Source organism: Amblyomma mixtum, chromosome 1 (assembly GCF_055824585.1).
Source record: "Amblyomma mixtum isolate Tamu chromosome 1, ASM5582458v1, whole genome shotgun sequence".
In the NCBI taxonomy this organism is placed as follows: domain Eukaryota; kingdom Metazoa; phylum Arthropoda; class Arachnida; order Ixodida; family Ixodidae; genus Amblyomma; species Amblyomma mixtum.
In genome coordinates this window covers 315,565,942-315,588,420 of record NC_143012.1, presented here as the reverse complement: position 1 = coordinate 315,588,420, position 22,479 = coordinate 315,565,942, and the positions used below count along the sequence as shown (strand labels likewise).

At 48.0% G+C, this 22,479-nt stretch overlaps 1 protein-coding gene across 2 annotated transcripts in view; it reads left to right on the top strand.

Moving 5' to 3' along the window:
* The window catches only part of GABA-B-R3 (gamma-aminobutyric acid type B receptor subunit 3), a 186,479-nt gene that overhangs the window by 101,013 nt on the left and 62,987 nt on the right, over positions 1-22,479 (top strand). For both annotated transcript variants that reach the window (XM_089567047.1, XM_089567046.1), the window contains exon 2: positions 14,230-14,367. In XM_089567047.1, the coding sequence (XP_089423173.1) occupies positions 14,230-14,367 (138 nt within the window). The remainder of the gene's footprint in view (positions 1-14,229; positions 14,368-22,479) is intronic.

Below are 22,479 nucleotides of genomic sequence, written 5' to 3'. Positions count from 1 at the left end.
TGCAAAATAATTTTTTTCCTCAAAGGCTGTACCACGCTTCGGAGCTGTGAATGAGTGTAATTTTCCCAGTGCTGTTGAAATCATTACCAAATCATCATCATTTTGTTCTGCAGTTTGTGGTGCTAACTTGATTCACGATGTCCGCATTTCATGCCTACACCTACTATGCTTGTTTTCTTTTCTACCCTCTGTATGCACATTCCAGTTGTTTCATGACTAGTTTTTTTGTGATTTTTTCTCTCGTGTATAAGTATTATAATTTTATGTCTCTTTGTTTGATTTTTGTGCTTTTATTTGCGTGACAAACCTGCTTACCCTAATCCATAATGAAGCTGCATGTTACAACTTGTTACAATCCCTACCAACTCGCCCAAATTTCCAGCCTTTTGGTTCCAGCCAATTTTCAACCCTTTTGCACCCTCTTGTAATAATATTGTAAGGAGGTAAGTAACCTCTGTCAAGCTGTAGGGGCACTGCAGTAGTTGAAAATGAAAATACTCTATGGGCGTTATTTTGATAACACACCGGCAAACTCTTTATTAAAATGTCGGATATCAAAACCCACACTGACAACCCAGTACGCTTCGTTTCTGTTCATTGCAAAGCCACCTTTGCACTGACTGTTCGATATCGTATGTAAGAGAAGTCATCTTGACCAGCTAGAGGGAAACCATTGTCAGTGCGCCGCTCAGCGCCTCAGTTGTTCGACAATATCAGCTTTAGAAGTACTGCTCAATACCCTGTTCCATCCCGTAGCCAATTTTCGCACGGCAAAGCAGATTTATGCGCCGCCTATGAGTTTTACTGGCTGTGCACTGTGAACACTTTCTACGCATGTTTTCACCCCCTCTAAGCTTACGTTCGAATGCCGCAGGTGGCAGAACAGTCTATTGTTCTCCAAACTGTGGACCAATCAGCATCCTTGATTTTCAAACACATAGAGCACACGTGAAGTTTCACAGCAGCTATGATTGAACAGTTATGGTCTAAAGAGCGGCTTAACGTCGAGTGCGCGAAATGGGGAACGTTTCGCCAATTTATTTATTACCAGCGCTAATGTGTATATTTACCAAATCCCCACTGTTGCACCGAGGTTGTTGTTTTTTTTTTTTGGCGGGGGGGTTAACAGCCATGCATCTGAATGCAAACATTGACAGAAACCAGTCAGGTCTATAGAGTACAGATTCTTCACAAGCACACCTTACAACCGAATGTATCGTTTCATAAATTAACATAATAAAGAATGCGTATAGCTCGAAAGCAACAGAAAAAAAATAACGATGGAAAAGAGGTATTCTGTTTTTGCAGAAAGAAAAAAATATTCTGGGCTTTGAAAGCAGTTAGCGTGCGGCTTACTCGTATGCCCTCCTTGTCGTGAGTGCCAAGTTTTGAAACGTAAAAGGCGCGCCAGGCATCGTGTCAGCTGCTCGCGCGGGGAGCGTTGGCCGGGCTGGGTGCAGAAATGCATCGGGGTTGCTGCCGCGGATGATGACAGGTCCCTCTTCCTCCCCCCCCCCCCCCCCCCCTTTCTTGGGAAATGTGTTTCTCATGGAAAAAGGAGGAAACGCGGCTCGCGCTTTTTCCAAGCCCTAACGTAATGTTTCGCATCTTCTTTTCTTTCACGGGTCCATTTTCTCTTTTTTGCTATTCCTTCCATGCTCTTGCACTCTAAAAGAACATCGTTTTGTTTCTGACCTTTTGTGGCTGCTTCGAAGCGATAAAACTACCTATAAAACTTCGACACCGTTGATGCTTTAGACACCGTGTCGGTAAGGGGCTCACCGGCGGCTCTTCGATTCTGGCAGATGTGTATAATTTAACGTGGTTTTCTCTCGCGCGTGCTGCTGCAAGGTGTGCCTTTGTCCTTTCTCTTTTGCACGGCGCTTTTCTGTATTCTGAACGCCATGCACGCTTGTAGCGCTGCATGAAATTTTGGAAAAAAATTGTTTCCAGAGAACGTTACGAAGGATCATCATGCAGTCGAGAATTCGGTTTCCTGTGTGTTTTAAGTGAATGTATCGCAGAATGTGAAGCTGTCAATGACAGCTTGAATGTGAAGCTCTTTACACTTACGATGCTGTTGAGTTAGTAAGTATTCATGAAAAAATTTGTGAACTTCAATGCAGATATTTAGTACACGTTAAGCCTAACTCGGGATTGATATACACAGAATGAAAACAACGTCCAAAAGAATTTGAACAATGTTCCCTTTTACTAAGTTTCACTTTTATGTGTGTGTAAAGAACTATGCTTCGCCCAACGGTGGTCCAAATAAGGATCCGAATAAGGATGCGAATAGGGATGCGAATAAGGATCCGAATAGGTATGCGAATAAAGATCCGAATAAGGACCTGTGGAGCAAGCTTCGGCTTACGCAAGTGAATGGCGTTTCTGTGTCCTTATGCACGTATGCTTCGGTGTTTGGCACCTTATTGGCATCGTTTCCTATGCCGTAATTGGGTCATCGCAGAAAGCGATGCTTGCGGGTGACATGTAGCCGCACGCTTGCATGCAGCTGCTCTGTAATGCAGTTGGTCAGCAGTTAATTAGTAAGCATAACTATATTCATCTTGAACTCATGAGCATCAGTGCAGGCATTTAACAAATTTTCAGGCGCTTCACGACTTATTCAATGGTGGGCACAAACAACGTTTATAAACTTTCAAGGCGATTGTATTTTGTAAAATTTGGATTCATTACACGTATTAGAAAGATATCCACTAAATTTCAAAACATTCTTTGCTTCTCAACAGTAAAAAAAATGGCTGAGGCTTAACTTGGTTAACCCTGGTCAGATGCGAAGCATATTGATGGCTAGGCTTGGTAATACATGGCTTTCCTTGGTTGAATACTTGGTCATTTTAATACAACCACTAGAAGCCTTCGTCGTGGGGGAAGACAACGGCATGGCTACAGCGGAACGCCGACTAACCCCGAGACGCGCGTTGGGTGGGCGCCTGGATTGCCACGGAAGCCGCGTCCGCCTGACCGGTGGAGCGAGCGTTTCACCTACACCGAGTGTGAACGCGCGTTCGAAATGCGCGGGAATGCCGCTCGAGGACATTCCGTTGTCTGTGCGATGGCATCGTTCTCCCTCTCCCAGCGCGTGACGGCGATCTGTCGTGACGTCATGTGTCACGTGATATGTCGTCACTGTACCACGTGGTCTGCACGGCGTGCAACCACAACGACGGCGCGAGGTGGACCCTCATCTTCCTCTGTCGTGACGTCATGTGTCACGTGGTATGTCACGTGGTGTGACGTCACTGTACCACGTGGTGTGCACGGCGTGTAACCACGGCGAAGGGCTGTAGTGTACCTTCGTCTTCCTCTGTCGTGACGTCATGTGTCACGTGGTATGTCACGTGGTGTGACGTCACTGTACCACGTGGTGTGCACGGCGTGTAACCACGGCGAAGGGCTGTAGTGTACCTCCGTCTTCCTCTGTCGTGACGTCATGTGTCACGTGGTATGTCACGTGGTGTGACGTCACTGTACCACGTGGTGTGCACGGCGCATAACCACGGCGAAGGGCTGTAGTGTACCTCCGTCTTCCTCTGTCGTGACGTCATGTGCCACGAGGTGTGACGTCACTGTACCACGTGGTGTGCACGGCGCATAACCACGGCGAAGGGCTGTAGTGTACCTCCGTCTTCCTCTGTCGTGACGTCATGTGTCACGTGGTGTGACGTCACTGTACCACGTGGTGTGCACGGCGCGTAACCACGGCGAAGGGCTGTAGTTTACCTCTAGTAATATGCTTCGCATAAAAAAAGCGTTCCTGGGTTGAAAGCTACTTACAAAGTAATTTGGCTAGTAGTGGAGTCCTTCCCATAGCAAGCGCTCACAATTGCCTTTGTCAAAAGCGCAAAACCACAGAACCCGCTTCTGCTTTGTGCTGTGCAGCTCGTTATGCTTACCCAAATCTCTCGAAGGTAAGAGCAAGGCCTTTTCTCCACTCCTTCCAAAAGTATGACTTAAGGAATGCTACAGAAAAGTCTCACTACTTGGATACATTGGACCAAATATGTACGAGCGGCGCCACCAGAAACGCGGAGTATAAAATTAAAGCGTAAATAGCAATAGCATCGATAACATCAAAATACACACGGACAATGCGCCAAATAAAAATCTGAAATAAAAAGCTGCGATATCAAAGTAAAAATACAGTAATATAGTAAATCTACAATGTTTCCAATCGACAGCGTCTAATGGGGGGTGTGCGCAACATTTTCGTCTCAAAGTAATCTAAGCGAATCGAATGGGGGTCGAGACTCTCAATCAATTTCATTTTTTGCTTCTGCGCGTAGTCGAAGTGCCCTCACATAGGCTCCTGAAAGCTACCTGTGATGCCATACTGTAAGCCATTTTACTTAAAACCCGACAAAAAAATATACCTCGTGTGCTGCGGATGTGGCAAATGGAAATGATTCCTTCTCCAAATTTCTCCACGCCGACGCTTCGCTGCCTCACTTCCTTGTAGCCTCTGTGCGTCCATAGCTGTAAAAGATACCCATTGCCAGCATTGGGCAATGCTCGGCCAATGCCAGCTGTTGGCGTGCGCCATTTGCAAGAAGGCAAGGACGAACGAAACGCTCGCTGATGTCAAGGAAAGGCAAATAAAAATGCGCTCTCACGCGTGAAAGGTGGGATTTCTGAGGATACAAAAAAAAAAAAACTTTATTTTCGACTTCTTGCCGGCGGCTATTTGCGGCTCCTGTAGGAAAGGTAGCGCGATGAGAGTTTCGCGTGACCTGCCCGAGCACCTGCTGTCCGGTTTGCACCTTCACGCGCGCGAGACACGGCAGTGCACTTTCGCACGAATCAGGTCAGCGCAACGCAGACGCACATGGCCTGTCGTTAAAAGGACTTCGCCATTGTGGTAATGAAACAGAAGAAAAGTGCTTGTCACGGAAACATCGATAAATGCAGCGCGGTTAGAAAGTCCTTGGGGCAGAAAACTGCGTTCTGCCCTCTCTTCGTTAGGTAATGCTAAACAATAAAGGGACCGCTGGCAAACATGAAAGGTGCCAAAATTTAGCTTCCTATCGACCATTACGAGCACACTTTTTCATAGTATGGCGCATTATGCATGCAAGTCCTTTGTTAACGTTTTCTGCTACACATGGATAAAATGCTTCTAGAATTTTCTTTTAGCTCTTTGGCGACCGTTCGTGGGTTGAGCCGCATCGCCGCCGTCGGTGTAACCGAGCCAGACCATAAATAAAAATAAACTTTGCCGAGACTGGGATTCGAACCCGCGGCGCTGCGAACAGGTTAGCTTCAATTTCCAATGCACGAGAGAGCAAGGCTATCACCGCTTCTTTTCTTATTCATTGTCTAGGCTATTGACGCAGCCGATCACGCCTCTGTTATGTTGTTGTTGCTGTGCATTCCACACCGTCGTCTTCAGTTCAGTTCAGTGCATTTATTTCAGTCATGTACAATGGCTGAGGAGAAAGGAAAAAAAGCCGCGCACGCGGCTTGACAAAGCTCCCATCTCCCGTAGCGGCTTGGCACGGCGATGACAGACAGCAGTAAAACAATAACAAGAGAATGCATGAAATAACAAATATGTACAATATCTTCATAACAGATCACCAGAATAGTCTCGGTACTGTTACACACACGCAAATGATCGTTTAATCACAGCACACGGACACTTTGTTTATTTTACATTTGGATATGATTCATTCTTTTGTAAGAACATATTTCTGACAGCGTTATATGAAACGGAAAGAATGGATTGATTAGTGAAAGCGTTACTATTAAGGAAAGATGGCAACACATACCTGAGAGTTTGAAAACCGTAATTTGTGCGTGGACAAGGTACATACCAATATTCGTAGTGTCTTGTGTTGTGAACAGCGGTATTTTCCCGTAGATTCGCAAGGTCAGCAAAAAATGTGGTGTCACTATGTACCTGAGATTTGTACTGCTGAATTACACGGTACTGATGAATAACCCTAATACTGCTATCGGACTGCTAATACTACTTGTAAACACATTTTCGCGCGCTGTGCATTGCACATCGACGTCGTCAGCAACTAATACTACTATCGAACTAATATCGTCGCCAGATATGCCGACGACCCAGCAAAGCAAACCAATGAGCCTATAGAGACCGAGAGCACTACAGGTTATTGCCGCAGCCGATCACGCCTCGTGTTAAAGTACAACACACTCCCGCGCTGTGCATTGCACATTATTGTCGCCTTCCGAGCAAAGCAAAACAATGAACTCTACAGAGCCTGACATACCTACAGAGGACGCACTCAAATTTCGCAGCAGAGACTATCGTATTTTCCCTAAACAAAAAATTGTTCCTTAGTTTCTTCTTATTTCATTTCAGCGTAAATCTTTCGATCGCTATAAAAGTGTTTCGTCAGAAACCCTGACTGGCACATTCTTAGGACGCCGCAAGAGACAGGATTTTGTTAGCGTTACATTAGGAGCCATCGCATCGTAGATTACTCACTAGAAAACGAGATAATCTCGGGGGCCAATTTTTAAGTGTTAGCGTCTTTCTTTGAAGCGCACTTTCAACGACGGTAATGGCCTGAAACCCTGGCCGCATAGTCCCAGCGGTATTGTCTTCTTTATACTCCACGTCAGTCGTTTAGCGCTTGCGGGCAGTAAAATCCCACGGCGTAGTACCTGAGTCGGACCTGGGCTGTGCTGAGATGACAGACGACGGAGGCGTTTTCAGAATGGTACACGTCTGCACATGTACTAAGCTGACCGAAGCGGTATGAACAGTTTTTTGAATTTCAAATTTTTTTTCCAATTTTTTCTTGAAAGAGGGGAAAAAAGTCCGAAACGTTACTCTTGTAGTCGGGTGGAAAACGGCTCCTGCTTTCAACTTTTCGCTGTTCCAGGTGCATGCAAACGACCACCGGTTCTTAGTGCTGCAACAGCAAGAAAAACCGGTGCTTTCATAATCACTCGGAAAGCAAGAACGTTGCCTTTAACTGTAGCGTATTTCTGGCGCCCATATCACGGACCAGGCTCTCTCTGGTGCTTCCAAGATTACGCGAAAAGAGGAATAAATGAGGCAAAGACGCGTATTTGAACGAAAGCAGTTTCAAGAAAGCGAGGGAATAACTCGTGATAACGAAAGTACGCCTTAGGCTCGCGGAGAGCATCTCGCATTCTTTGAATTCAAATGCTTCGTTGATGTGGCAACATTACGTCAACGTGAAGAGGCTCGCTATGAAGCGATTTCTGAGCGTCCATTTTATGGAGGTTATTTGTTTCGTTGGATTACACGTCATTAAAACGCCCGTTGCTTATGACCATTTACGGGTGCAGCTAAGAGCTGCGTGTTTAAATTCATGGCTTTTCGTTGTGTTTTTTTTTTCTTTCCTTCTGTGCTGTTGCGTAACGACTAAGCTTGGATTTCAATATTCAGAGCCAAAACTTCTTTCTTTCGCTTTACATAAGAATTCTCATCGCTACTGAAATTACGCCAATTACGAATGTGTACCACTTGACAAAACACGTTGCGGGGCTAGTTGGTGATGCTAGTTAAAAATGTGGCGCTGGATTACTTTTTTTAAGAAAACAAGATGTGTTCCAGCGGCCTCTCATACTAAAAACTATGCTGACTAGTTGTGCGGATCATAAAACTTAACTCGCATATAAAACCTCGCGCTAAAACAATATAGATTGCTGAAGTCTGAATTTGTCAGTAATTTAATTAGTTTCTACTACATGTTCGCATAGTCGGACGCTCTTGCAACGAGGATGTAGCCTTTAATAAAGCGGTGAATTTAAGAAGCCCACAGCAGTTTAAAACATAACCTTCACGACATGTTTTTCAGCTCCGAGCAGTACGAATACATGCGAACTTCAGCACCATTACTCATACCTGATAGACGTTCAGGCCGTTATTTCCATGACATTGTGATGTGTAGTTTATGTTGTTTATGTTGGGGGCCGGTGCCATAAACGCCGGAAACCGGGATAAACTTTTGGCTACTGGACCAAGGTTCCGCGTCGAAATTCTCAAAATGTGTCTTGAATTATTTTATTAGTTTACTCTTCGTTGTAAACCTCACAAAAAACGCAAGTGTCCGCGGTGTACAATGCAACACGCAAATCTCTGCGCACCTTCCATAAACTCCGACAACTACAAGTACAACAGCGGCCATTTCTTTTCACCTTTGTCGGAGTGAACACACGTCGCGCTGTAAGGCTGAGGGGAAAGAGAAAGACACCCCTTTCCTCCTCGTATACCGCCCGTCCTCGTCGCTCACGGCAGAAACAGTTTAGAAGGCGTTGACGGCTCATAACGTGTGACTCAATTCATCTTGCCTTCGCCTCATGCGGTGTCAAGGAAGCTTGCGGGGCGGTTAACGCGTCCGCAACGCACTTTAGGCGCTACGCACTCCGGTGCCGCAGCCAAGTCACCCTAGGAGGGCGAGGGCGAGGAGGCGGAGTAATAAAATGTCCCCGGCCATTCCCAAGCAGGAAGTCAGCTCATCCCCGTCGACGAACCAGCTCGGCTCCTACCCCAGCCGCTGTCCTTATCGGCGCCGATATGGGCCCCGTCTCTATGGCTTGCGCGTGAATAATCGATGCGCAATATGCCGCGGGCCACCGCTCGTCTTGACACCTATTCCGTGTCCCGGAATAACCGAATACAGGTAAACAACGCTGTCGAAACACGCACCCGCCATCGGAGGCGGAACCGTCGCATTGTGGTGGCTGGTGTACGCAAAAAAAAAGATTAAAAAAAGGAGGAGAACCTGTTTTCTAAAGTCCAAGACGGGCGAATCGCAGTGAATGCGGATGTTGGGTCATTCTTTTTCGTTTCTTTTTTTCGTTCAGTTAGTTTTATTTTGTAAAGAACGTTCTTAACGAAAGTGCGTTTGTTCGCCCGAGAAAAATGTGAGTTAGGAGCTAGAACCCACAAAAAAAATTTGCGCACCTTTGCTGCCGGAAAAAAATATGCCGTCGAACGAAGCGATGAAACGGTGCGTAGGACATGGCCCGAGCGCGTCGCTCTGTCGTCCTGTTCTATGGGGAAGAAACGGGAAAGGAGGAACGAGGCGCGGGCAGGAAAGACGGTCGAGTTCGGTTTCGTGACAGGTTACGAATGGAGGCGCGGTCATGAGCAGGCGTTACTCCTGCTTTGCAAGCGCTTCGGGTCGCGATGTGATCTTGCGCGTAGGCGATTTTATTGACTCGCCTCTTCGCCTGTGTGCGCGGGCACTTTGTTGATTCAACCGCACCCAGAGAGCCAACGGTTTCTAACCTGAATTTTTATAAGTCCTAGGCACCAAAGATGTCTAATCTTGGGTAAAAAATTGAATAGGGCCGGGCATAAGAGAGAAGTTCAGGCAAGTAGAGATTGGACTAGTTCTGAAAGAATCTTCGCCATTTCAGAAGTCTTTGCCAACGTACCGCGGGACTTTTACCATTACTGTGCGGAATATCACCATTGTACACTGAGAAATGCTGTGCTCGTATGGCAATAAAAGCGGTTTACTGTGCTTTTTTCTACCTTCACTGAACAAAGTGTTATTATACAGCGTACCTGCGCGCAGGGGGGGGGGGGGGGGGGGGCATAACGTTTGTCAAGAACGCTTGAACTGCTTGCTGTGAGCCGCTCCGGGCTACGCGCGCGACATCTAGCGATTATGCCTGGTTAGAGACACGTCGGCTGTAAGCATCACCGGCCAGACTGATAGCATCGCCTGTCTTTGCGACTCGCTGGCTGCCACGGCTTTGTCAACTGCTTTTGTCGTGGGCCTTACCTTTGTTTTTCACATGCTGAAAAAACGTTGCGTACTGTTATTGACGAGTTTAATGAAAGCATTTCACACCAGAGCTCGGCGTTTTACAAATGGAAAAAAGTATGCTTTTTCCCGGAACATCGAAGCGTAATGTGGTTTTCGAGATCTACTGAGGGTCCCTGCACGTCAGTTGTATGCACATAGCACACTGTCGACTAGGGATCTTTTATTGCCTAAATTTATGCCGAAAGAAAGAAAGAGCCGGACGAACGAGAAAGAACTCCTACGACACAAAGTCCGTCGCGTCGTGGGTGTACCTTGTCATACTTTTCTGCGCTGTTAATTCAACATCTAAGCGCATGAGTCAATTAGCATAGACCAGAATTTTTATCGAATGAGTTTAATCATCACCATAATCAGCCTGACTAAGCCCACTCCAGGGCAAAGGCCTCTCCCATATATCTCCAATTAATCCTGTCCAGTGCCAGTTGCGGCCACCCTATCCCCGTAAACTTTTTAATCTCATCCGCCCGCCTAACTTCCTGCCCCACCGTGCTACGCTTGCCTTCTCCTGGAATCCACTCTATTACCCTTAAGGACCATCGCTTATCTTGCCTTCGCATTGCATGTCCTGCTCAATCCCATTTCCTCCTTTTTAGGATGTCGCTAACAAACCCTGTGACATCCCATTTAACACCCGCCAGTTCCTCGAACAGCACTGCTAAGCTAGCCTCACTGATCAGGGTTCTACCGTTAAACGTTGCCAGGTACAGTTTTCAATGGCGGCCTGTCCGGAGCGAGAGATGCTTAGCACCCTCCGCTGCGTCACGGGTCTGACCGCCGCATTGGTCAGTTGCTCCGCAGCCGCTGGGGACTGAGGGCCGAATGTTAATGGTCTAGTCGTTAAATATGCTTCTGATTACGTGACCTGCATTAAAAAGCATTCTTTCCTTCTTGGAAATTCTCAACGCATTTCTCCATATCTCTCTAATCCTCTGTATGTTTATTTTGCTTTATTTTTTAGCATAAGGGCATTTTGCCGCGGTTCGCAAGCGCCAGTTCTTCCGGCGTGCATAGCGCCCCTTCCTTCGTTGGAGCTGTCCCGACCCGGTCGCTGTCCGGAACAGGTGACCGGAAGCGAGCCGATCGACTGCCCCTCCAATGCAGCAGCGATTTGAATAGCGGGCGGCCAGGCACGAACGAGTTGCGAGGATTATAAAACATGAATACCGGTCTGGCCGCGTTTCGGGGGGTTCCTGCCGGCCTACAACCCGCCTCGTTTACTCGTCGGCTGCCAAGCACAGTGGACGAAGGAGCTGCCCCATTTCATCCACAATAAGCGTGAGATTTGTTTGTGCCTTTTAAAAAAGAGGGAATAAGAAAGCACGTCTTCAAAATTTGTTTACACTTGGTTACGCTTTGCATTCGCATTGATGGAGCAGGTCGTGTGATTGCATGCCCTGCATGTGAATTCTTCCTGGGCAGCTTTACAATAAAAACACAACTGAAAATAGCTGCACCAGATACCGCAATTTTCGGTATGCAGTCCCCGAGCCCCGTGAATTGAGCGAAAGGCTCAGTTTTGGCTTAATAATTTTTTATTATTCAATCATCTGCACCTAGGTCGTAGAATGGCTTTACGCACTTCAGGACGTACTGTGCGAAATTAAAAAAAAAAAACAATTCTGTATATAGTCCTCACCTCCAGATAGTCCGCAAAGCGCAAGATTTCAACTTTGAAACATTTGTAGCCCGGGGGTTGTGTACTGGAATTTACGGTATTGGGCTGACCCAATGAATAGTGCCGGACACTTCGCGACTGACCACGAAAGCGCATGCCCAATTACTCAAGGCGGCCATGCAAAACGTACACATATGCACACTCATGCACGCGCACCACCCTTCCTGTTTGGCTCCAGTGGTTCTGTTCGGGGATTTCTCTCTTTTTCAGGCAATTTTGGGAGTAAAATTTGGCGAAAAAGAAATTTTTGAAATTTTTGAGTTTTTTTCCAGATTAGAAAACAGGTTCCAGTCGAAAAATTCTCCCTTTTTCAGGCAATTTTAGGATTAAAATTTAGCCAAAAAGAGTTTTAAAAATTTTTGCGCTTTTCAAAATTGGTTGACTTATCAAAATGCTACAGAGAATAAGTCCAGAAACAAGGATAAGGGAAGTTTTGGTTACGACATGGAATGCCACTGCTCTCCTTGTGCCGGCGATAGCACAAGTTAATTTCCCCCGTGTGACGAAGGGTTTCAACGATGCCGAGCTGTGCTCGGGCAATTGGAATTTCAAGATTAGTCCATTCCGGCTTCCACTGGGAGAATATTTTAATGAACGGGAGGCACGTAGCCGCTTGAGAACGTGTCGCGAACAATCTACTGAGGTGGCGCAATCGTGCCACGAACATCACGTCCACAGTTAAGCTTCCACCATACAGCATCGTCAAGACACCGCTTGCTTACCACTTCCCCCTTTCTATCGCGTTGCAGCCGCTTTGGATGCTTTTTGGAAGAAAGCGGTCATGCCTGCCTTTTCTTTTCATTTCCTTTTTTTTTTCTTCTAAGGCTACGCGAGCATTCCTCGCAATATGCAAGCATTTGACACTGTTGAATTTTTTGCATTGACGTTCCTAGGTGTGTGCCTTTTGGTGTTTTCGCCCTTCTGGAGTGGTGTTCAAGTGTTTCTACTCGTTTAGAATTCTCCAAAGAAAACAACGGGGATAAAAAAAAAAGGGGGGGGGGGGGACGACTTGCAAATTTCGATTTTGACGAAAACCCCTCCACCACGTACTGTTTCTTCCTCACCGATCTCGCAAGAGCTTGCCCATTCGTATCTTGCCCCCTGGCCCATACCCGGGAAAACCCCGGAGTCGTAATAGTGCCGCCCCGCGAGAACTTTAGCATGTGCTTTCCAGGGGGCAGCACGGCCGGCCGGCGTAGCGTACGCTGAGGGCGCTGTTGTATACACATTCGCGGGCCACGCATGCTGTATAATGCGCTCGAGTTATGCAAATGGATCCACTGAGGGGCTGTGCGAGAGATTGCGCAGCGCCCTCTTCGCCTCCGACCCCCTCACTCAACTCCCGTGCAGTGCACAGTTTTCCGCAGCTTCACTCATTTCCATGACCGCAACCCTTACACGCGCGGTCGCCTTAATTGGCCCGCAACTTCGCAGTGGCCATCATCGGTTTTGAAGCGATCCATCGGCCGGCCGTTCCTTTGCGGAAGCCGCTCGTTCGGCTGCGGTGTACGCCCCACTCCGCCAATTTTCGACCGCGTGCAAGACTAGGTGAACTGCGGCTTCTGAAGAATCCATCGTTTTTTTTTTTTTCTTCTTCTACAGTGACGGCTGTTCTCGAGGGCTTTCTCCTGGATGAACAGCGCCAATGGGGCACAGCCGAACCCTGATATATCGAACTTCAACAGGATCGCGGAGCTGTTCGATATATCGACATTTCGATGCATAAAAAAACGCACTAGATAAGGTTAGCTGCAACTTAGGAGCAAGAATACCATGTACCAAAGCTAGTAACGCGCGTCTTGCAGCGACGTGCCGCGAGCCGACACTGGCAGCGCACCGCCCGATAGGCGTCGTTAAGCCTAACCTGCTTCGCATCGAAGCCGCAGCGGACGGTGCTTTCGAACTAGCCACAGCCTATCACGAGATCTCTAATCCTGTTACCAGTACACTACAAATACAGCAGTCGCTCATCAAAATTAAGGTACAGCTGATTACCGCAAAAGCCACGCAAGTGCCACCGCTAGACTTTAGTTGGGTTGGCTTCATCGCATGACAGCGACGTGGCGTGAAAAACGTGTACATCAGACCGAAGGTCCCCTTCAGATACACCCCTTGTCCACCTCGTCGCGTGGTTTCACAGTGTTAGCGCTTCCAGCAGGTGTCCAAGGCCGCGCAGCCATTCCGTCTCAGCGCGCTTTTTTAAAAAGTGGTCGAATAGCATCGTTAGGAGAAGCACCACTTGCAAGAGCGTGGCGCACAGTTCGATATGCCGAATGACAGCAGAAATTGGAGTTCGATATGCTGCGAGAATTTTACACGGGATTTTTGAGGGGATAATCTGTGTGTTCGATATAACTATTACTTCGCAATATCCGGGATTGATATGTCCGGACTTGACTGAATCTCATAATCAAAATCAATCTCGTAAATCGCGAAAAGGGAAGGGAGAATCGGCAACCTATGAGATAGGGACGTATGCTGTATATCTGCACGCGTCTAGTCGGAACATACTAAGGCTGAGTCTACACTTCGATCGTAACTGCAGTAACTTCCCCATCGAAGCATCCCTCTCGAGATGTTCCTTTCATCATCAGGAATTTGAGCCAACAGGAACTAATTAACAGAAGCTTACGTTGCCAAGCGCATCAGACACGCCTGCTGAGCGCATTAGTCTAGCATACGATAGAGTACATAACCGGGAATACCTAATGATTCGTCTGTTTCTCATTTCTTTTCCCATCCCTGCAGTGTGACGCTGGGGCAGCCATCAACGCCTTCTTCCATGCCATCTACCGGAAACAGCAGATGACCATGCTGCTGGGAACCTCTTCGTCGGAGGTCACAGAGCGCCTCGCTAAGGTGGTCAGCTACTGGGGTGTGCTGCAGGTACGGCCACTTACATCGGGGCCTGTCCCCATTCTTCCTTTTTCTTTCATAATTTGCACTGTGTGGCGCACAACGCGGTAAATGTTCTAGATGGAAGCATTCAAACGTGCCTATTGTCAGTGCTGTAAAAAAAAAAAAAAGAGGCCGATAAAACTTGTTAACGCATGCAACTGGGCTAGTTGTTAACCGGTCTTGAAATATGCTGATGTCGAAGCAGCTGATGTCTTCAGCGTGGGCTGCGTCTGTCTGTGTCCATTCTTTCATGAGAGCTATAGAAAACGCATAAACTTGTACACGCTCAGCAAGACTATATCTCTTAAATTTGGACTTGTTGTTGGCCTTGATTCCACTTCTGCATAATTTCGATGCTTCGTGGTATACCACTCACGCGACTGGTTCGATTCGACGCAATTAGACGTATGATAATTCGAACGCAAACTAAACAATTACTTCGCATCTGTTCAAGGGTTGGGTTCTCCATATGGCGCGCAATAACGGCTGTTGGTAAATAATGAACCTCAGCGTTACGTCTTCACATCAACCACAATCCTCTCATGTTGCTGTTCGTGTTTGCTTTGTCCTATTTTCGTTCTGTTTGTCCATCGTCAAACAATATACGGCCATGCCGTGAAGTAGGTGACAACCGAAAGCCATAACGCTAGCGGAGACATTCTGTGAAGCCGCTTTTTAGCAGAAATATGATAGAACCATTTAGTAAAATGCTTTATTGAGCTCTGTTTCTTTTATGGCTTGAAAGATTTTCCACCGAAAACATTCGCGCACTTAAATCCGCTTTGCCTGCTACGTAGAGTCGTAGTCAAAATTGTCCATAGCGCTCGAGCGCTTCATTCTCACGCAAGCCGATACCCTGCCACAGCCGCTAGGCACTAGAGGAAATCTTTGGGTGGAATTAGAGACATAAACCTTGAAATCAGATGAGTACGAGCACGCTGCTCAGTGCCTTCATTTTAGTTAAACGCTGACTGCTTTATGAAATGTCACCTCAAACGCCACTGCTGCCGTCTACGTCTTAACATAATTTTCTACCAAGTTTAGTTTAGTTTAGTTTATGGGGTTTAACGTCCCAAAGCGACTAAGGCTATGAGAGACGCCGTAGTGGAGGGCTCCGGAAATTTCGACCACCTGGGGTTCTTTAACGTGCACTGACATCGCACAGTACACGGGCCTCTAGAATTTCTCCTCCAAAGAAATTCAACCGCCGCGGTGCCCCAGCTAAAGGTAACCAAGAGTCTAAAAACGGCGAAGTGCACTGGCTCACTGTAACCAGCTGACGGCTGTAGGGAGTCGCGTGGCCTAGTCTGCAGTATTTATTTTTAGTTTTTTTAAAGTTAGTTAATTAGTAAAGACTGATTACCTAACGTTTAAGTATTTGTTTCAAGAATAAGGAGCCAGTTCAGAAGTTGTAAATCGCCTTGAAAGCAGCTGGTTGAAAAGTTTGCACCAAGGCACCCTTTACGCAGCTTCATTTACCGCCCTTGAAAAAATACCACATGGCCAGATGCTGGCGCATATCTATCGCCCAGTGCACACACAAAGTTACGTCGGATACAGCGTTCTAGAAAAAGCGGATCTTGTTCTGTGAGACGCGTCTTGGGGCGCTGAAGTACCACCGCTGTCACGTGGAATCTTTTCTATTTTGCGAGCTATCGTTTAGGATGGTAAAAAAAGCTATTTTACGTAAATAGCGAGAACATTTCAGCCATTTGCTTACACTTTATTTCCGAAATGAACAATTAAATTATTAGCTACTTAGTATTCACCAATTAATTAGCTTGGAAGAACGAAAACATACTACAGACAAGGCCACGCGACTCTCAGCAGCCCTCAGTTGGTTTCACGGGGCTAGGATATGCAGTCGTTTTTAAACTTAGTTACTTTTAGCTGGGACGCCTGGTTTCGTGCTTTCGCCAGGGTTGCGTAAGAGCTTCAGGCGCTAGGTTCTACAACCATGCCTCCAAACTGAATGAAGAAGACACTCGAGACACCGTCCTAAGAGTTTCTTCTTGCAATGAACACCGCCGCTTCGGCGCACTGTATGGAGGGGGTCAGGATTACTAATAGAGAGAAGCATAGGAAGCACACTGACTGAACACGAGGCTGCAGTAACGGTACAGCGGCAGAAGGGAAAGAATGCCTCAACGCTCAGAACAGAAATAGCACTCTCTATGCGTTTAGACAAAGCACAAAGCCGCGGGATTCGTGAACTCGGCCCTTGATTGTGCAGCGTCACTTCTGTACCTTTCAGCGTGTTGTATTGTCTTAGTAAGACAAAGCATAGGTATGTTTCAACGTGTCGCATTATCTTAGTAATTCAAAGCATAGGTCATTAAATACGTTATTAGTGCAGACTAATTAACCACAGAAGCTTCCAACGGCTGCAGGGCACGTGGCGTTAGTCTGAAAATAAAGAGAGACAGAGATTAGGACAGACAAGGCCCAGGCAAACTAACGAGAACAATGTCTGCCCATTCGCAAATCTTGTCAGATTATCTGCTAACTCGCGCCGTAGATCACTGCTATGGAGGCTTTGCTGGGGGAAAAAAATGCGTTGGAACAGGTAAGACGGCGACTTCTATCTAGGGGCGCTTTCAGACTAGTCTGTGCTTCGTTAATATTTTGCCACTTGCGAAAAGCGAAGGGCCGCTTTTCCACAACGCCAGGCCGGGCACTGAGTGCCAACAGTCCACGCAGCAGCTTTAGAAGACGAGAGCACGTGGCTACAGTACGCTTCGAAAGAAGCAGAAACGCAGGAAAGCAAACGCCCCGCTAAGCTCTTCAACTCGACTCACTGCTGCTATGCCCTCGTGTCTGCAGAACCTGTTTGTCCCTTGCCATTCGGCGTGATCGTATACCTGCGCCCAGCCACTCTAAAACCATGCAGCACTATGAGAGCTGCAGAGCTCACGTTAACCACCATAGGATCAACCCACAAAGTTGCTCACGCGTAACGAGGCTCCGTGATTGGTCTGCACGTGGGGACCAACTAATCACAATTGGCGACGACGCGACACCCGGCGTAGCTGACAATCTTGACTTATTCGCATGTGCAACCAGCCCAGTGAATTGATCGGGCACAGACTAATTAGCTGGCTCAAGCTTTAGCTTCCGCTGGGCTGCACGGATTTAGGGAGACGAAACGCAGTTGCGCGTCTCCTTGATAAGCAGGTTGGTGGAGGGCCGCGCAGAATGGGGCGGATAAGAGGAACAACTGAGCCCGTGCCGCACGTGGCAGTGAGAAGGAAGGGAGAGACCGGGAGAGGCGCACAAGCGTTCTTCCTACGACGCGAATGGAGGCTAGTACGTGAGCTCGTATCCGCTCCGGGCTTGAGCCGAGTGTCGCACCTGGTTCGCTGCTACGACGCACGTGAAAAGTGCTCATCCGAGAGCCAGGTGTCTCGACGTGCTGGTCCGTCCGGGGACTGCAGCAATGGGCCGAGTGAGGAGGCAGATAGCCGGCCCATTTCATTTCTTGCTGTCTTCAGAGAGATCTAGCACGGCAGTATAGTGAGGGCGTTCATTCTTCCTCTGCTTTTCTGAGTGGCACGTAGTGGCAGTTTTACTAACCGAGGAAGATTGTGCTCGCTCTAGGACTTAGCAGCAGTCATATTGCTACAAGCTTTTCTACTACGAGAACTTCAAGGAGAAGAAAATAACCACCGCTGAATACTTACACCACTTTTACGGATTCTCTGTAAGACTGAAAAATGCATTGTTTTCCTTAGGCAGTCAGAAAAAAGCATAACAGTTTACTCTGAGACGCTTGCACGCCTGCGCTGGCAAAGTATATATAACTTTTGCGCCTCCAATAAACCTCATTTGTAAGTCCGCGCCCGTTCCTCCTCGTCTCTTCTGTGCACGTCTGTTTAGCGCTACGCATCTGCCGATAGCAATTTAACATTCGTGTGACACGGAAAAAGGACTATCTCTTGAGCTAGTTAGTGCACAGTTAAGAAACGACTTCTGTTATTAGTTACGTTTAGCGATCATGGCAAGGGTATATGGACGAATGGCTTCTGGATAATAAAGTAACAATCAACAAAAAGTGACCGAAAAGAAAGAGAACATAGGTTCCTCACGTGAAGGCAGGCCCAAATGTCAAGTGAGTTTTCTAGTTTTCGCTTTTTTACTGCGTTATCGTAGAAGCATCATCTTCCAAAACTCTAGCAGCATGAGTTTGTAGCCTCAAAGAAGGAGCATAGGGGGAAACGGAATGGGAGGGAGAAGAAAAAAAAAATCAGCACACTTATAGCTCCGAGTGGGAGTGGAACCTACGGCTGCGCAAAACAGTTCGTACTGATGAATTTCACGCGCTGCAACTAAGAAACTGCACAGGGCAAAAACGCTTGTCCCGTGGTGTTCGTTTTTGTGATGTGTAGTTTCCTACTGGTAGCGCGTCAAATCCACCAGTATGTACAACCAACCAGCCCCAAATGCTTTCTTCCTTTCAAACTATCAGCTTTACTTCCCGCTGCTTTAGGACACCCGGCCATCTTTTTTTCTTCTGGCATGGTGCGAGAGGCTGCGACGATGGCCGAGTGCAGCATTTCTCGTATATGAATGCCTGTTCTCGACAATCGTCGTAGCCTCTCACGTCGCGTGTTTAATTGGCAGCCTCTCATGCTGTGTTTTTATGCACCATCATCTCCATTCTTTTTCGTCCGCTCGTTCTGTGGCGTATGTCAACAGCCGCTAAGGGTGCCTCAGACGTGCTGTACATTTCAACTACTGCTCGGCAGTCACACATTCGGTGAGCGGAAGCAACAGCGATTGCGACGGCAACGCTAATCACCTCATGCCAATAGTGGAAACGCAAAAGCAAAAGACAAAAAATTGGAGGGGAGGGAAGGGTAGGGAGTAGCGTTATTGGGTCCTTCACCTAGTTAGGGTCACCGGAGTCCGTTCACCAGATTGTCCGAGACATCAGTGTTCCGTATGACCATGGCGGGTTGTGTGAGGCCGAGAAGAATCTTGTGCCCAAGGTTAGCCATGGTGTGGCCCATTGTGGCCAACCTACCTCGAACTGTTTTAACGCGAAAGCGTTAAGGAGCTGGTATAGCAGAAAAACCGACGTCGGCGTCGTCGACGTCATCATCATTGTCGGCATCGTCGGCGTCGTCGACGTCGTTGATCATTAGCAAAAAATCCACGAAAAATCCCAGCAACAGCCATACGTGTTACCTAGACGACGAGCTACAGCACGGGAACACTCGTCCGTCCCGCCACGTGTCACATTTTGCAGACTGCGCATATCACGCAAAAGCTGCGAAGAAGTGTCTGAACAGTGGTTATGGTGCTCGGCTGCTGGCCCGAAAGACGCGGGTTCGATCCCGGCCGCGACGGTCCAATTTCGATGGCAGCGAAACTCTAGAGGCCCGTGTCCTGCGCGACGTCAGTGCTCGTTAGAGAACCCCAGGTGTTCGAAATTTTCGGAGCCCTTCACTACGGCGTCCCTCATAGCCTGAGTCGCTTTGGGAGGTTAAACTCCTTTAACCAAACCATAAAAGAGAACATGCCGCCTTTCCACAGGGGCAAAGAAATTATAGTGGTGTATGTACCGCACTTCACCGTGTTACATGAGAGCGTGCACCCCTGTCCCACCTCTACTGCTAGGCCACTCCACGACACGCCATCCACAGCGCCCACACAAAAGGCCACACGGGCCAATTGTCGTATCACACAACCCCCGTTCACACGACCCGCGATCCCATGAGTCATGATCACACGAGAAAATATCATACGACCCATGGTCACACGACCCCCGGATCACACGACAAATGTTACGCTACCGTTGCATCATGATCCACGGTCACGTGACCACTAGATCACACGACCACTAAGGGCACAATCTCGAGAACGCCGCTACCGACCAGAATAGCATTGCCATGTTACAGCAGATTAACGCGAGGGTTTCGGCGCCCGACAAACGATGACGATGTTAAAGCCGTTCATGCTTCAGAAAGTCAGCCATGCGGCTATCGCCCTGCACCACAAGACTCAATGCTGCACTCTTCAGACGAGGTGGCCGGATGATAGCTTCACAATGGCGCTCTCTCTGACGACTTGGCCCGCACATTTCTACCGACTAAACTCTCACAAATCGTGTCGCTTAATCTCTTGCCGCTGGAAAGCTTCCTTGGGCTATTCCATAGCACGCAGTCGCTGTAACAAGGAAACGGGCTGCGCGCTATTTTGTGAACCCACACCGTTTTATAGCGCTTCAGATGAACAGCCCGGTGTAGTACAGGGAGTCGCCAGTAAAATAAGTTTCGCGTAAGTGCGTCTCGAAGTAAATACCCGGAAACTACGGCCAGCCGACAAGTGCGTTTAGTTCCTTCAGACCCCTTGCTTCAGCGCTCCTCTGCGCCCTCACCAGAACGCCAGCAGATCCAAACCAAGAAGCCGGGTCCTTCAAAGTTTGGCCAATACCGCGAACGTCACCGTGCGACAAGAGGAACCTGAAGAAAGCGCGAAAACCGGTAGAAAAAGAGAGGGGCAGGGGTGTGCAGGGCACCCGCCGCTCCCGCGCATTTCTAGGGCACTTTCCGAGAAAATCGTGTAGTCCACCGACGTATAGGGGCGCAAAGGGTGAAGGGAGGGGGGCTCTTTCCACCTCTACGGTTCCATTATAATTGCAGAGCAGCAGACCCCGCCGCCTGGAGTTCGAGAAGAGAGTGCGCGGTTAGGAGTTCTCCGCGGGCATCGGCTCGAGTGCCTACAGACACAGCGAAGTCAAAGTAAGAGGAGGAGCGATTCGCCCAGGTTCTTCATACCTGTCCGCACTCTTTCGACGGTCGCATCGCACGCTGCTCTGCTCCCGCGCCCGTCTGCAAACACACACGCACAGGCGCGCGCACGCATGAACTATACTAACGCGCACGCACGCACATGACGCATGCGCGCAATCCGCGGTTCATACGCCCTACGCGCCTGTAGAGACAGGCGGTTTAGATGGGTCACGCACGAATGAGAGGCATACACGAACGCGATTACATTCCGACATGCAGAGGGGCACGCTGGTAGACAGGCCCGCCTGTTGTCCTCGTAGTAGGTTGGAGCCGGCGCCTGCCTTTGACGTGGAGCCGGCGGTCGAAGCTCTCGATGTCAGAACGGTCAGCGCCCACTACTCTGAGCGGCCTATGCCGATGGCATGCTATGCCGGGGGTTCGCGGCGTTCGGTGGGATTGCCGCGCGGCACGTCGGGAGAGTGTCTCGTATTTTTCCCAACTGTGTGGAATGGGTCGCGGTTCCCGCGTGTTCGTGACGCCCTTGCCATCTATCTTCACGAAGCGCGTCGTTCGCTCCTGCGCCTCAGGTGCGTTCGCAATCGGCTTTAATTCAATGCATTTCATTCACCTCGCTTCTTTACATCAAGGTTTATACATATCCGCAGGCTCTATGTCACTTCGGCACTTGTTTGTTTTGTGGTTTCGTTTTCTTTCTTACCTCAGTTTTTCTTAGTTTTTTCTAATTTTTTTTTTTTTTGTAAAGTTGATTCCACAGCAGGAAAACACCTATACACGAGAGCTAGCGGAGGGGTTGCCTTCCTTCGTCTGTTTTGTAAAGCGCCTTAAGCATAACTGGGCTGGCGCATGCCAAGAATGTCCGCTTTCTCACGCAATTTGTGTTGGGGAGTCGGTAATATGATCCGGTATGTCGCGGTTCAAAAAACTACAGTTCGCAGTCCTGTGCAAAAATTAGATGTGCACCTTCTAACTTCCTAACATTCTGAAAACTTTGTAAAACAGCGCAGTATACGATGCTCCAACAGTTGTTTTCTCGTGTTATTGGGATTGATATTCGTGCTAGCCGTCCTCGCGCAAAGATTTAATGAAGACGTCAGGCTAATTTTGGATGTGCGTGTGCCTTGAACCAAATTGAAGCAACGGCCGCGCATAGCATATATAAACTAAAATAGATGTTTCTTTAGAGCCAATAACATACTATTGGTCAGCGAACAGAAATAAATATTGCCTTGGTATGTTTATGTTCAAAGCAATAAAAAATCGGCTCTGAATTTTCATTATTCCTAAACCGCTCTTCGGAAAAAAGTAATAGTACTAGGTTTGCTTTAAACGGGGAATATTTTTTATA